The sequence below is a fragment of the Ammospiza nelsoni genome, chromosome 24 (assembly GCF_027579445.1).
Source record: "Ammospiza nelsoni isolate bAmmNel1 chromosome 24, bAmmNel1.pri, whole genome shotgun sequence".
In the NCBI taxonomy this organism is placed as follows: domain Eukaryota; kingdom Metazoa; phylum Chordata; class Aves; order Passeriformes; family Passerellidae; genus Ammospiza; species Ammospiza nelsoni.
In genome coordinates this window covers 3,876,819-3,892,265 of record NC_080656.1, presented here as the reverse complement: position 1 = coordinate 3,892,265, position 15,447 = coordinate 3,876,819, and the positions used below count along the sequence as shown (strand labels likewise).

Sequence of the window (15,447 nt, the reverse complement as noted above, 5' to 3'; positions counted from 1 at the left end):
GGTGATGTGCCCATCACAGCACAGGGGTTTGAGGCTGGGATTTGGGGGTGATGTGCCCATCACGCTCAGCACAGGGGTTTGAGGCTAGATGGGAGACCCTGAGGTCTGTGAGGAAGAGATAGATCTGTGTGTTTGCAATTAACTGGATTTACTTACTCTGTGACACTTGAGTATGGCACAGCAGCGTGCCTTGCCCTCTGGCTGTGTCACAGGCTGCTAATATGTGATTTTTTTTATTTTATTTTATTTCCAGAGACCATGAGTGAGTTGACTTTTGGTGCTGGGGTCAGCCACATCAGCCTGATGCACACACCCCATTCAGCTCCAGGCAAGTCACCTCTGGCACTCTTATTTGAGGGGGAGGGGGAAATGAAACCAACCCCAAATGACCAAACTCTGTGGCATTTTGTAAAATACGAAAACATCTCTATTGTTTGCAGTGAAGAAAGAGGCTGAGGATGGGCCAAGGGATATCATCTGTTTGACATCACTGGAGAAACCGTGAGTGCAGCACGGGGCTGGGGCAGGCAGGGAGAGGGGCTGGAACAGGCACTGCAGGGAGAAAGAGAGAGGAGGGCTGGAAGAGGCACTGCTGGCAGAAAGAAACACTGGAGCAGCCACTGCATGCAGGGAAAGGGGCTGGAGCTGGCACTGCAGGAATAAAGGTTGGAACATCCACTGCAGGCAGAGGGGCTGGAGCAGGAACTGCAGGCAGGGAGAGCTGCTGGAGCACTCACTGCTGGCAGAAGAGGGGCTGGAACAGGCTGAGAGAGAGAGGGGCTGGAGCAGCCACTGCTAGGAGAGAGGGGAGATGGAACAGGCACTAAAGGCAGAGAAGTTGGAGCAGGCACTGTAGGCAGAAAGAGAGGCTGGAAGATTCACTGCAGGCAGAAAGAAACACTGGAGCAGCCACTGCAGGGAGAGAGGTTGGAGCAGACACTAAAGGCAGAAAGAGAGGCTGGAACAGCCACTGCAGGCAGAGAGGGGCTGGAAGATCCACTGCAGGCAGAAAGAAACACTGGACCACTGCAGGCAGAGAGAGAGGCTGGGACAGGCATTGCTGGCAGAGAGAGAGGCTGGAGCAGTCACTGCAGGCAGGCAGAGAGGGGCTGGAAGATCCAGTGCAGGCAGGCAGAAACACTGGAGCAGTCACTGCAGGCAGGCAGAGAGGGGCTGGAAGATCCAGTGCAGGCAGGCAGAAACACTGGAGCAGGCACTGCAGGCAGGGAGAGGGGCTGGAGCAGGCAGAGAACGGCTGGAGCAGCCACTGTAGGAATAAAGAAAGGCTGGAACATCCACTGCAGGTGGAAAGAGAGAAGCTGGAGCAGGCACTGCAGGCAGGGAGAAAGGGGCTGGAAGATCCACTGCAGGGAGAGAGAGGGGCTGGAGCAGGCAGAAAGAGAGGATGGAACAGGCAGGGAGAGGCTGCAACATCCACTGCTAGGAGAGAGGGAGGGACTGGAGCAGGCAGAGAGAGAAGCTGGAACAGGCACTGCAGGCAGAAAGAAACACTGGAGCAGCCACTGTAGAGAAAGAGAGGGGCTGGAGCAGCCACTGCAGGCAGAGAGGGGCTGGAGCAGCCACTGCAGGCAGAGAGAGAGGGGCTGGCCAAGGGTTTGGACACGCAGGGCTGTTGTGCTTCCTTCCCGCAGCCCGTGCCGGCCCAGGGAGTGGAAGGTGGAGTCCCCAGCCCGGAGGAGCGGCCAGGCGGGGCCCCTGCGGCGCTCCCAGCGCAGAAACCCCCCGAGGGCAGACACCTGAGAGCGGCACACTGAGCTGCACACAGAGCTGCACACAGCCACCAGCCTCCTGAACTGCCCCTGGGACTGGAAACGGCTGTGGATGCTCATCCTGCCCTGTCTGCTCTGAGCTGGCTGCCCCCAGAGCGGCACACTGAGCTGCACACACCCACCAGCCTCCTGAACTGCCCCATGGATTAGAAATGGCTGTGGATGCTCATCCTGCCCTGTCTGCTCTGAGCTGGCTCTCCCCAGAGCTGCCCTGGAGATGGGCAAAGCCTGCAGAGCACAGGGATGGGTTCTAAGTGCTGCTCTTCACACTGCAGGGTGACAGGAGGGTGGCTTTTCACTCTCTGGATGTGTAATTTGTCCATTTGGAAAAGTAAGGGCATAATGTCACCACGAGCTTGGCAATAAATTCATTTATCACAGCTTGCAGGGCAGTGAGTGGCTGGGTTTGCTCACCCAATGCCTCATTGTCCCTCTTGGTTTTATAATAGAGTTGCTTTAATTTGAAAAAAGGTGAAACAGCTTGTCACTGCCACACCCCTAAATCTGGTAATTGCACGCTACATCACCTCTTATTTGTTGTGCAAACTCCTGTGTGTATGAACAGCCTTAATGTTCTTTTTATATGGAATATTTCCATTCTTGAACTGTGTTATTTCCAACTATTAGCATTTGATGAAAATAAATGGTTGCAGAATTAATTCCACCCACGGCGTCTCCCCTTTTCTTCAGCTGACAGAGAAATGATTTTATTTTTTTTCCCCTGTAGATTTCTACAGCTTCTCAGTCTCTTCTACCACATCATTGGTATCTTGGGCCCTCAGTTCAATTAATGTTGGCCCAGCAGCTTTTAAATAGAGGCTTTGACTTGGCTGCAAGCAGGGTATGAGTGACTCAGACAAGGTGGGTAAGTGCCTTGTTTATCACAAATATCCTGGGTAAATCTGACCCTTCCTGAGTCTCCCTGATGGCCACGTGCACCTCGCTGAAGTTTTCCTGTTTTTAGCTTTTATCACAGAGCTCATGGCCTAGATTTCATTGAAACCTGGAGCTGGGATCTGTTTTCTTCCTGCTGGTTTGTCCAAGTCAGACACCAGCCCCAGGCACGGAGCAGGGTTTGCTGCAGGAGTGGAAACAGAGGCACTTTGCTCCTGCACTGGAATCCCAACATTTGCCTCCACTTTCCCTACTCTCTTTTGAAGATCAGAGAAGCCTTCAAGTGAGGTTAAACTTTATTCCCAAAATCAAAGTCAGAGAACAGAGGATGTATGGAATGGCTTTGGCTGAAACTATGGCCAAACCATTTATTTCTGTCCTTTCTCTCCTGCCTTCAGCTATTATTTAACCACTCTGAAGGGTAAATTTGGATTATTTCCTGCTTTTAGTTTTGTCCTTGAGCAGTATCTGAGATGAGCCCTGTGAGTTTTAACCTGTCTTCTCTAGAGAAGAACCAGGAGCAAATGTCCAAGAATAAACTGATAAACAGCCCTGGACTTTGTCACCTCCATCCACTGTGAGTGCTCTGACAGGAGAGACTTTCCCTCATTTCACTGAATTGAAAACAGGAGCTTCCCATAATTTGGCTGCTTGAAAACCACCACCAAGCCCAAACAAAAACCCCTACAAGAACGCTTTATAGCCTGGTATTTATGTAAAACATTCTTGGCAAAGTTAAAAGGTAATACATTAGTACAAACCTGAATATTATTCACAATGATACAATGAATTCATCCATCAGCTCTCACGAGCTGGGTGGGGGAGGATCCTCTCCCCTTTCTCTCGTTAGAGATGCCACTGTGCATTTTAGAACTGGGGGAAAATAATAAAATGAAGTTTGGATTCCTAGCTCTGCTGGTTTGCAGATTGTGCTCCCAGAGCTACCCTGGTCCAACCCTTTCCTCTCTCTCCTTTACTGAGGTACCCTGAAAGCAGCACAGAGGAGCAGTGGGATGCAAAGGAATGTCAGAACAATTAGAGGCAGCAATCAGCACTGGGTGGTTGGATGAAGAGTGGCATTAAGAAGGTGACCAGGGAGAAGCTGCAGGAGATTGGTGATGGGTGAGTTACACAGAGAACACCTGGCTGGGGCTGCCCCATCCTTGCCTTTGCTTCCCCTGGCAGAGGGACAGGTGGCAATGCTTTCTTGGGGTGGAACAAATGCAGCAATGGCATGTCCAGCGAGGGCTCCAGGAGACAAAGCAGAGTAAAGCAGAACACGAAAAAAATAACACTGACAGTCCAAATTGTCAAGTATCCAAAATACTGTATACAGGAAAAAGTTAAGACAACTCAATTCATATTGGAAATACAAGAACACTAAATTCTGCTACATTAAAAAACTTCCTAAACCACAGCACAGTCCTAGTGTTGCATCCACATCTTGCAGCCTGGTCTCACCCAATGCTGTTCAACACTATCAACGTGGATATTTTGGGAAACAAAATATTCCCCATCATTCTCTCTAAAGTCAAGAGAACCAAATTTGGTTGGTTTTGCCTTTTCCTTTTTTTTTTTTTTTTCTTTACCATCTAGAGAAGAATTTCATCTGACACTGTAAAAGTGCTTTTGTGTTGAGCTTTTGCTTTCCCAAGCCCAGTAACAGTGGCCTTGGCCATGTGGTTTAACCTGCCAAGCTGCTGTAGCTGTCACACTGTGTTAGTGCTTTAGGGAACTTGCAGAGGGGCAGCAAACACTGAAGTCACTCTGTCACCTCTTTGGAACTGAATCCAAAACCCATCCTGGCTATTTCTTGCAACGACAAAAACAAAGTGTTGGTCACTGGCAAGAAATTTTTTTTTTTTTCCATATAAAAAAGTTGATAGCTCCTGCCATAAATTTACAAAAACTATCCCTGAGTGACTCTGTTCTGTGTCTGGTAAGACCTCTTGTGACAAGGAAATGGCTGAAGCTGGCTGAAGAGGAAAGAGATGCTGTTCCACCTGCAGCTTTTTGTTACACTTTGCACTAATACTGATATGCTCTGACAGTGCCACACTATAGCAACGTGTGAGCTCCTCTCCTGTAGCTTCGACAGTAAAAAAATAGCTCCGTTACTCAAACGCTGCTGGCATCACATATTTACACTTTTAAATAGAAATGTTACCTTTTCTGAAGTAATCAAAATAGATCTTTGCAAAAAATTTAGAAGGTTGGGGGGGGTTTTACAAAATAAACGGAGAAGGTAAAAAAAGCTGGAGGAATCTCTCGGTACCTTTTATGGCAATCTTAGCCCAGGAAATTATTTGGCTTTAATTTTCCTGAAAGGGATGTCTTAGCAGTGGCTCCCTGCCTCCCCTGTAAGCCTCTTTGCCCACGGAAGGACACAGGAGCCAAGCCTGCTTTGTGCAGATTAGAACCAGGGGTTACCTGGGTGCAGGGAGCACAGGCACTGCCCTGCCCCTGCCCAACAAAGCATTTGGGGAGTTACACAGGGCTGAGGGCATTTGTGGTGGTTTCACCGTCACTGGTGGCTGGGCACCTGAGCACAAGACAATCACAGATGTGGAAAAGTCACCAGCCAGGCCTGGGCAATGCATTCTTGGGAGGAAATCCCCCACATTCATTCTTTGAAGTCCATCTACTGCTGTATCAGCACCCTTTTTTTGTGTCTACTGGTAACACATTGCTGCTCATGTCTACTACAGGTTTACCTAATGCTGTGCCCCTGCTGGGTTTGCACGTTGTGGCCGTGGCCCTGCAGCACAAAGAGAAGGCAATTCCACAAACTTCACACAGCCCAGTCTCTTGGGAAGGACTGAAAGCCTTCCTCAGTCCAAGGACAGGTTTGGGTGATCCTGTTGGTATCTCCAGAGGCAGGGGAGACGCGAGTTGGGCAGTGAGGAGTTACTTTAAACTTTGGCAAAGAAAAAAAGATATACAGATAGCTAGCTATCGAGTTCTTGTGTGTTCCAAACTCTTCCAAGCGCACTTAATTCATCTTTTGCTCTTGCTTTGAGTTCCTGGAGGAGGTATTTTCACACTTGCTTTTGCTGGTTTGCGATCTCCTTTTGGCGTCTTAGATGACAAACGAAGACTTGTGTCTGAAGTCGCCCTGCAATGAAACAGTTTGGGATGTAGGAAGGATCCAGCAGCTTTCCAGGCCCCCAAAAGGTGGATCCAAGCTGTGTAACCATGCCCAGGCAGCTCCCATTTCCCATGGGAAGGAGAGGGAGGCACCAGTTCCCCTCGCACACCAAGGCGTGGCAGGGACTTTCTCATTCCCTCACTGATATCTCTGCTAACGGGAGAGGCTTTTTCTGCTCTTAAGCTCAGCGATCTACTCAAATCCCAAAATACAAATTCTCTCCTAAAAGCATCACGTCCTGCCCACTTAATCCAATGAAACTCATCCTAAGGGGAGGGTCAGGCCACGAGATAACTCAGAGCAGAGCTGCCTCTGATAGCTCCTGGCATCAGTCACTTCAGGCAGCTTCAACTCCTCATCATTTCTAAGGAAATGACTCAGCCCTCACCCTTCTGTTTCCCCTCTGTTCCCCAGCCCTGCTGAGGAGGGGAGCCCACTCTCACAAAGCCTGTGGGCCCTTCCAGCTCCCCGTCCTCTGCCCACCCTCTTCCTCTGCTGCCAGAGATGGAAATGCAAAGCGTTTGTTGGTACCTCATCATCTGTCCGGATATAGTTAACGCCATCAGGCTTTGCTGGAGTCTTGTAGCTGAAAGAAAGGGGGAAAAAAAAAATCTCATTTCTGGGACAGGAAGACTGCAGGGTTTTGGAGGGGAGGTGCTGGGGAAGATGGAAATGAGGAGGAGGAGCTGAGTGAGAAGCAAGCAGAGAGAAACCCAGTTTGTTTTTCAAATGAGATATCTGTGTTTATTCCATCGTTTACCATGACTGGGATTTTGTCTAAATTCCCCTTCAGCACAGGGCGAGAAGATTGCTGTGTGTTTCCCTAAAACTCTGCAAAGAGATAAACTGATTCTGTCCTGGGCTTTGCTGCTTTGGTGTCTGTCACTGCCTTTCTGTGCCTCCTGCTCTGTTTCCTGTGGCAATTATAAAGTTCATTTTAATCCTTCACTGCCAGAAGCCTTCAGCATTTTTCTTAGTTACAAGGAAGCACCACTTGTTTGCAATCCCACAGGAACTCAGGATTTATACAAGACTGTCAAGTCCAGTGTATGCCAACCCTCAGCTGCATTTAAATGGCATATTTAGAGCTTTTTTCTGAAAAACAAACGAAACCAATGAGAAAAACAAGACAGGACTTGTGCTGAAAAGCAACATTTAGCACAGAACAAATCTCTCTGGTGAGAATCTTGGCTTTGCATATATTATCTCCTCTCCAGACTCTGTAAGGACATCGAGGCTTGTCTCTGATGCTAATGCTGTTGTTTTTAACATTTTCATCTGCGCTTCAGAACGGCTGTTTTTCATCCCAAATTTAGGTCCTCACAACTAGTGAGACTTTCTGTGGAGAGCCTGCTCTGCTGCATCCATTCCCTATGCATGTCCTGATGCTTCAGACTAATTAGGCAGCGAGTTGAGATCATTAAACCACGGCCCTCGTTATGCCAACAGCACAGGAGCTGCTGGACAAACACCTGCAGGCATTTAATTGTGCTGGGCCCCCTTCTCCATGCAGAGGATGAGGGTGGATACCAGAGCACAGCTCTCATCCACATCACAATTCTCCCTTAGGAAAATGCCATCCATTCCTGGGAGTGTCCAAGGCCAGGCTGGATGGAGCTCTGAGCAGCCTGGTCTGGTGAAAAGTGTCCCTGTCCATGGCTGGATGGTCTTTAAGGTCCCAGTTTACTCTGGGATTCTGTGATGATTCCATGAAATAAACCTGGGTGCTGCAGGGTTTTACAGCTGGGCATTGGGTGCCTCAGGGACTGGCTTGGCCTGAGGGCTTTGGTGGGGAATTAGGCACTGAAATTCCTTTTAGCCGCTAATTCTTGGCACCCTTCAGACTCCTCCACGCTACCTGAGGCTGCAGGGAGTTGTCCAAGAAGCCCAACTTACCTTTCCCCACTCTCTTTGCCATTTGCAAAGTATCCCCTTCTGTAGGCACAGCAGATCCCAAAAGTGATGAGCACCAGGACTGCAAGGACCACCAGGACTCCCCCGATTATCCCACCAATATTGAGGTCATCTGCCAAAGAGAGACACCAGCTCAGTGCTTCTTCAGGGCAGCAGCCACATTCCAGCTTCACACACACTAAAATGCCATCTCTCATTTTAAGCAATAGTTCACAGGGAACTAGTAAGTCCCCGACTTCAAGATTAAATCTGTTCACAATCTGACGTTTCCCTGCATTTTCAGATTATTTTTATCTCCTTATGTTTGGGGCTATAAGAAAGCAGGGAAGACTTAAGGCTGTAGGATGTCCCCCCCCCCCCCCCCCCAATCCTGATGGTGATGGCAATTTATTTATGGTGATAAATCAGCCAGCGTTGATGAAAACTGTACAGAGAGCCACTCACAGACTTCCATCTCCTGCTCCTCACACTTGGCAAAGCCAGCCTCGTTTGTTGCTATGCAGGAGTAACGCCCTGTGTCACCTTTGTGCACTGCATGGAAAACCTGGGGAGGGAAAAGGGACAGAGGGAAGGGATGTGACATGAGGAACAAGGCACTGTGAGGGTATAAAAATGTGTATAAACATGCATCTCTGCTAAGATCATCTCCCATCAATCCTCCCTCTCCCAGCTCGCCCAGACCCTGGCACACCTCACCCTCTTCAAATTATTCATTCCTTGAAAGCCAAGCAATGTTTTGGTGAATTTACAAACAGCCTTAAAGATAACCTGTCCAGGCAAACAAGTGTTGATCAGAGGTGTCAGGGCATTACCAGAGTGCCCGTGGCAGGGTTCAGGGTGTAGGAGGAGTTGTGGGGTTTGGATTTGCTGTCGGCTGACAGGGGTTCGCTGTTGCGGTACCAGCTGTAGGTGGACTTGGGGAAACCTTCGTTCTCGTGGCAGTGAAGAGAGGCTGACTTGCCAACAGGGACAGCTTTAGGCACAGAGCATCTGGGAGTCACGGGTTTCACTGTGGGGAGACACAAACCAGGTGAGTGGCACTGAAATTCTCTGCTCTCTTAGGCAAAACCATCCAGACTTCCCATTATTCCCACCTGGTTTTAAACCTCCCACTGTTTGGAGATGCCCACAGCCCTTCGTGCTCCCCTTGCAGAGGCTGTGGGTTTGTGTCCTAGATTGCCAAGAAAATTGTATTCTATTACATTTTATATATTTATTGTATTTTATTTATTTATTTTATTTATTGATTCTATTTTATTTTATTCTATTCTGTTATTCTATTGTATTCTATATAGAATTGTATTCTATTTGCCATCTGCATGGCAGTTGTCTTCTGTTCAGTGGGCAGTTTTCCTTATCTCTTCCACACCCACTCCTCCCTCTGGGGTGACATCTGCTGATAACAGCTATTGAATGTCCCTGCATGGCTGATAAGAACTACAGCATCCCATTGGGAGATGTGAGCCCAGAGGGAGGAGCCAAGTATTGCTACCTGGATATAATCTGGAGATTCTGGAACACCAGCCAAGCATTCCTGCCTGGATATAATCTGGAGATTCTGGAACACCAGCCAAGCATTCCTGCCTGGATATAATCTGGAGATTCTGGAACACCAGCCAAGCATTCCTGCCTGGATATAATCTGGAGATTCTGGAACACCAGCACGGCTTCTCCACTGGATTTCCAGAGGAACAGCAGCTGCCTCTGCCCCTGGATCGCCAGAGGCAGAGACTGCACCTTTCTCCAGGATCCCTGCTCCAGCAGAACCAGCCCTGACACTCAGGAGGGCTGAGCCACAATTCCAATGGGACTGCTGCCAACAGCCTGACCCACAGGGTGTCAGGTTGGGTTCTGACTCTCTCAGTGTTGGTTTAGTTACTGCACTGTTTATTTTATCCTTTTATTTCCTTCCCTAATAAAGAACTGTTATTTCCTGCTCCCATTTTTTTGCCTGAGAGCCCCTTAACTTAAAATTTATAGCAATTTGGAGGGAGGGGGTTTACATTTTCCATTTCAGGGGAGGCTCCTGCCTTCCTTGGCAGACACCTGTCTGTTCAAACCGAGCCAGGGAATAATGGGGAGTTTTGGATGGTTGGTACCTTGGACTGTGAGCTGGATGTTGATCTCGTCGATGGTTTTGGTGTCAGAGGGTGCAGCCACCTCACAGCGGTACGTGGCCGTGTCCATCCTCGTCGTGTTCTTGATCACCAGGGAAGTCCTGCTCAGGATCTCTGCCCGGGTCGCAAAGTCTCCTGACACACAGGAAAGAGAGGGAAAAACAGCAGAGGAATCAAGATTAATCACTCAAGACTGAAAACCAGGCTCGTTTTGGGTGTATGAATTAAGTGGTTGTTCTCAGACTCTTTTCCAGAGTCAAAGGAACTCAACGCTTGAAAACTCCAAAGGAAACCAAAGCTGCCAACCATGTAAGAGGATGAACTGGAAAGCATCACTCCAAACCTCAGAAACTGTGGCAAAATCGAACTTCCAAGACAGCCTCAGGCCTTGCCTCCTTTGGGAGATTCATTTGGATGTGGCTCTTGGTCCCATGTGAAGTGCTGGAGTAATTCCAGGTGGAGTCAAGCCCTCCTGGCACTGGAGTTCTCCTGTCAAGCCAGTGAGGCTGCTCCTAATGCTCCCAGGATGCTGCAGATCCCTGAGCAGCCTCAGCAGACAGCACTGGCAGCTGGACACACAGAGCCCTGCTGAGGTGCAGGTGGAGCCCTCAGATATTCTAGGGAAAGCCTGGAAGGGTCAGAGCCTGGTGCTGAGAGCTCAGACACCCAGTGACCATGGGACCCACAGAAGGGAAGGTGTATCATTCCTTTCTGACCCCAAAAATACCTCCTAAGGAGGATCTCACTCCAGCTCCATGTGGCTCCTACTGTGAGCTGTCAGTAATGAGGCAGGGAGGTAAAAACATCCTGCTCCCTCTCCATCCTGCACTTCAACTGTTCCAGAAGAAAGCAGCCAGCCAGCCAGAGCTCCAGGCTTGTTTGTTCCCCATTGTGCTGTTTCTGAAAGCTGTTTTGGAAATCTAAGAACAAGGAATCTTCATACCCTGCATTTTGTTGCCAAAAAACACGTAAGAGGTTTCTCCATTCCGGATTTTCTTCCACTCGATTCTGGGATCAGGCGTCACCGTGGATTTAATGATGCAGGACAGCTCCACACCTAGCAGGAGAAATGGAGGCAATCCAGATTAATAGGAAGCAGCTGTGTTTTTGCTCTGCTCTGAGCATTTTCACTCAGTGTTTTATTAGGAGATGCTGCCCACAAAGCAGAGCCTTCCCTTTCATCTGCCTCACAAACAGAAACGCTGCTGGGTTCCAGGAGCTATTGGAAGATGGATTTTGGCCAGCAAAAATAATAGCCCAGCAGATATCAGCTATGGAGAGAAATGAACACCCTGTTCTCTGCAGGCTGGGGCTCATGGCAAACAAAACCTTTAGTCAGAGTGAGCCCTCAGCCCTGTCCTGCTGCTGAGCAGAGCCACACTGTGAGCCAGGGGTGCAGCATGAGCCTGGGCACTGCCTGGGGATGGGCTGGGACAGCAGCTCCTGGGGATAAACCTGTCACAGACATCTTCTTATGAAAAATCTTTTGTTTAGGATTTTTCCTCCTGAGAAGCTGGGAGGCCTCAGGAGCAAAATGTAAGCAATGGTTATCTGCTGCCGTGGAATGCAACAGGTAGATCTTTGATTGGCTTATCTTAGATGTTTATAATTAATAGCTAATCACAGCTCAGATAGCTTGGACAGTGTCAGAGACAGCTACTTTTGTTATCATTTTTTCTTTTTTATTCTTAGCTAGCTTTCTGATGAAACTTTTTCTTTCATTCTTTTAGTATAGTTTTAATGTAATATATATTATAAAATAATAAATCAAGTTTTTTGAAACATAAAGTCAGATCTTAGTCACTTCTTTCAACCTGAGACCCCTGTGAACACCATCACATAAACCCAGCCAGCCCTGTCCCCTTTGCAGCTGGCCCTGGCACCCCATCTCTGAGAGAAGCCTTCCCAGTGTCCCAGGCACGTCTGTAGGAGGGCCAAGAGAAAATGTCGCAGACATCTGTTATGAAAAATCCTTTCCTTAGGGTTTTTCCTCCTGAGAAGCTGAGAGGCCTCAGGAACAAAATGGAAACAATGGTTATCTGCTGCTGTGGAATGCAACAGGTGCATCTGTGATTGGTCTCATAGAGTTGTTTATAATTAATGGCCAATCACAGTCAGCTGAGAGTCTGAGCCACAAGCCTTTGTTATCATTCTTCTCTATTCTTAGCTAAGCTTCTGATGAAACCTTTTCTTCTTATATATAGTATAGTTTTAATGTAATATATACCATAAAATAATAAATCAAGCCTTCTGAAACATGGAGTCAGATCCTCGTCTCTTCCCTCATCCAAGAACCCCTGTGAACACGGTCACAAGAAAATATAAATTTCTCTCTCTGTGTATTAATCGCATTATTTTCCTTCTCTTGGGACCCAGTTCAAAAAAGCACTTAAGCAGAGACTTTGCAATGCAGTGGCTTGCAGAGGACCTCAATAAACCATTTAAAACAGGGAGATACAGCCACATTCTCAGGCACTCCTCTGAATCCCTGGCTCTGGTAGTCCTGAGGAACCAGTGAGCAAGGAGCCAGATTTTCCTGCATTGTTCGGCCTGATGCAGCACAGGCAGCACTCACTTTGGAATTCCTGCACCACGGGCTTGGTGTTGCTGGATGTCAGCTCCACAGCCAAGAGTCTGCAGCCTGCAAAAACAAACAGAAGGTAATAAGAAATAGCACAGCTCATAAGTCACCCAGCTAGGAGCAGGCTGCCTGCTGAGAAATCCTCCTGGCCAGCTCTGAGGAGTGACTTCCCCAGACAAAACCTCTTCCTGCCTACCAGCACAGCTCCAGCAGGACTGAGTTTATTTAGGAGTTTGTGGTGTAAATACAGGAAAATATAATTGTTGGAAGTAGCAATTAAAGAGGAGGATTAACATAATGGCACAAAGGCAGTGCCAGCATGAGCCATTTCCTTGTGCTTGTTTAGATGGGAAAGGAACTGTGGCTAATGCAGGAGTGAAAGTTTTATTTGGAAAATTCACTTGAAGGTCAGAAAACAGGAAGCAGATCAGTCTCCTGAGATCTGGAGTTCCTGGGAGATGGAATGGGCCAGGCCTGGCCTCTAGCAAAAAATGCTGATTACACTGGCAAATACTGCAAGTGTGGTAATGTAAAATGTGAGTAAATCACAAGAGGACTGTGATTCAGGAGAAAACAGCTCAGCTCTTTGGGCAGAGCCCCAGCCAGACCCACACTGGGGAGGAAGCTCAGCCATGCAATGCTGTGAGACTCCTTACAACACAAACCTGCTTGTTCCCTTCCTGCTCTGAGCACTAATTCCCAATTAATCCAGTCAGCTTCCCTCTTTTGCACGTTCCTTTAGCTTGAAAAATCTGCCTTCTGTGTCCCTTCTGCTGTGCACCCCACCAGAGCAGGCATCAACAGCAGTCACGCTCTGCTGGATGCCAAATTCACCAACAGCTCTCCAGAGGGAGAGGGAAACAAGCAGGGATTTCCCTGGGAGAGGAGAGTGAAGCAGACAGGATATTCTGGAGCTGGGTTTTCTGGTTTTCCTTCTCTCATGGTGTCACCAAACCAGGCTCCAAAGCCCCTCCAGGAGGAGGTTCCGTGCTACAGTCAAAATAATCAAAATAATACAAAATATTCAGCTGCAGGGGCCTGCTGTGCTCACATGAGCAGCTCTGCTGTGACAAATCCCATCACAAGTTGGTGGAAATCTAAGGGAGATGCCCACTGAGCTCGCTGGGCATTGATCAAACAGCTTAAAAATGATGGAAAACCCTGCCTCAAGGACGTGGGATGTGGCTGAAGGCTAAGAGTAAAAAGCCGTAACAATCATGGATGGAAATCATAAAAGGGAGATGTGGAGAAAGAAATGCTCTCCAGCATCATGACCCAGCTGGAAATTTCTGTGCTGGCTCTCAGGGGGGAAAACTTTTGGGCAGGGACAGCATCCCTCTGTGGAGCGGCAAGGCAGCAGCCTGAGAAACACCCAAGAGCTGCAAAGTCACTCCCACTGAAAGCCTGAGGGCCTTCAACACCTAAACCCCTTCCAGCAATGCTGAAATGTTCCCTGCTGGTTCCTGTTAAACGCTGACGCTTTCCTGGTACCCCAAAGACCACCAGGGAGAGCTGGAGTTTGGCAGGGCTTAGAAAGCTGCCTTTGTGTCCAAAATCATTGTTTCTCACACAAAAGCCACCAGCTGATGCTAACTAATGGCTGGCCCAGCCAGAACTGCTCCTAGCAGGACTTTTCCACCCTTCCCCCTCTGCACTGGAGATGGTCATGCAGCATTTGGGAGAAATCCAATACTGAGCTGAGCTGACAGAGCTCTGCACTGTGGTTCTCTCCAGGCAGGAGCTGGTCTAAGCAGTAATTTCTGCAAGTCTGTGTTGAAGCAGAGTCCATTTTCATGAGAGTTGCTGCTTCCAGACCTACTCCCTGAAAGCAGGGAATTGTGCCAGGCAGTGCCAATGCTTTCCCTGCCCTCTTTTTATCACGGAATTATGGACTGATCTGGGTTGGAAGAGACCTTAATGACCCTCCAGTCCCACCCCTGCCATGGCAGGAACACTTTCCACTATCCCAGGTTGCTCCAGCCTGGCCTTGAACAGGGATCCAGAGGCACTCTGTGCCAGGGCCTGCCCACCCTCCCAGGCAGGAATTTGCCCTAATATCCAGTCTGTGCTGTCAGCTGAATCCATTCCCCTTGTCCTGACACTCTGTGCTCTTGCAAAAAGGGATTTTTAAAGTCCCCTGATCTTCCAGGTGTTCTGTGTGGGAGTCCCATCCTCAGGAGCATGAACAGATTGCACTGACCCCAGCAAACCCCAGCAAATGGGAAGCTGCTCTAATCCCCCAAAGACAAGGCACAATTTTGGGAAAATCCTTTTGGAATCTTCACACGTGTTTCCAACAGCATTTGAGTGCCTCTGCTGTGAGATTGCTGCTTCTGGAACCAAGAACTGAACTGAGAGCCCAGGCCTGAGCATTCAGCTGATGCTGGCTGGCCTCCTCCTCTGGACCAGTTTTAGTTTTGTTTCAGATTCTTGCTTGCACAATATCTTTTTCTGGAAAAATGCTGTCCCATCAAACAGACATGGCAACAGTCCTACATCTGCTGTAGTTAGAAAATCTGTTCAGCTGAAGGTGGGGATAACAAAACCACAGAGCTGTGTAGCTCTGAGGGAGTTTTGGCTCTGGAAATATTCACTCCAGGCCAGTGGGACTCCATCAGACTCCAGCCCCATCTCATTTCTCACAAACTGCTCACAGCAGGCTTTTTCTCACCCACTAAACACAAGAGATTCAGGTCTATCCCTCAGGCACAAAGTAGGATGACAACAAATTTTAGACAGAAGCTGAGTCCTTGGAGACTGTCTGAGAGGTTCTGACATTATTACATGTATTGACCGTGGGCAGAGATCAATGTGGCTGCTTAAATCACTGCTAAGGCAGATTTATTCCCCTCTGTGTGGCAGAATACTGCAAGTAGCATGTTCTAAATTAAAAGAAGGTGACAGCAAAGCCAAACAAAAACCTGAGCTGACCATACAGACTGTGCAGCAAGAGAAGAATGCCTTTCTAGAACCTTGCTCTGCTGGCAAGAGTTGTTTGTTTGT

General features: G+C 48.4%; 2 protein-coding genes across 2 annotated transcripts in view; one reads left to right on the top strand and one right to left on the bottom strand.

Annotated features, from left to right (window-relative positions):
• Window positions 1-2,449, top strand: part of NCAPD3 (non-SMC condensin II complex subunit D3) — a 40,907-nt gene extending 38,458 nt beyond the window's left edge. The window contains exons 33-35 of the mRNA XM_059488261.1: window positions 254-328; window positions 441-501; window positions 1,653-2,449. Coding sequence (XP_059344244.1) covers window positions 254-328; window positions 441-501; window positions 1,653-1,761 — 245 coding nt within the window. The 3' untranslated portion in view covers window positions 1,762-2,449. The remainder of the gene's footprint in view (window positions 1-253; window positions 329-440; window positions 502-1,652) is intronic.
• Window positions 2,450-3,380: 931 nt separating this feature from the next.
• JAM3 (junctional adhesion molecule 3) overlaps window positions 3,381-15,447 on the bottom strand; it is a 35,692-nt gene continuing 23,625 nt past the window's right edge. Inside the window, exons 2-9 of the mRNA XM_059488192.1 lie at window positions 12,439-12,504; window positions 10,807-10,920; window positions 9,846-9,998; window positions 8,559-8,755; window positions 8,191-8,290; window positions 7,729-7,858; window positions 6,364-6,418; window positions 3,381-5,799 (exon numbers count right to left, since the gene is read on the bottom strand). Of these exons, the coding sequence (XP_059344175.1) occupies window positions 5,764-5,799; window positions 6,364-6,418; window positions 7,729-7,858; window positions 8,191-8,290; window positions 8,559-8,755; window positions 9,846-9,998; window positions 10,807-10,920; window positions 12,439-12,504 (851 nt within the window). The 3' untranslated portion in view covers window positions 3,381-5,763. The remainder of the gene's footprint in view (window positions 5,800-6,363; window positions 6,419-7,728; window positions 7,859-8,190; window positions 8,291-8,558; window positions 8,756-9,845; window positions 9,999-10,806; window positions 10,921-12,438; window positions 12,505-15,447) is intronic.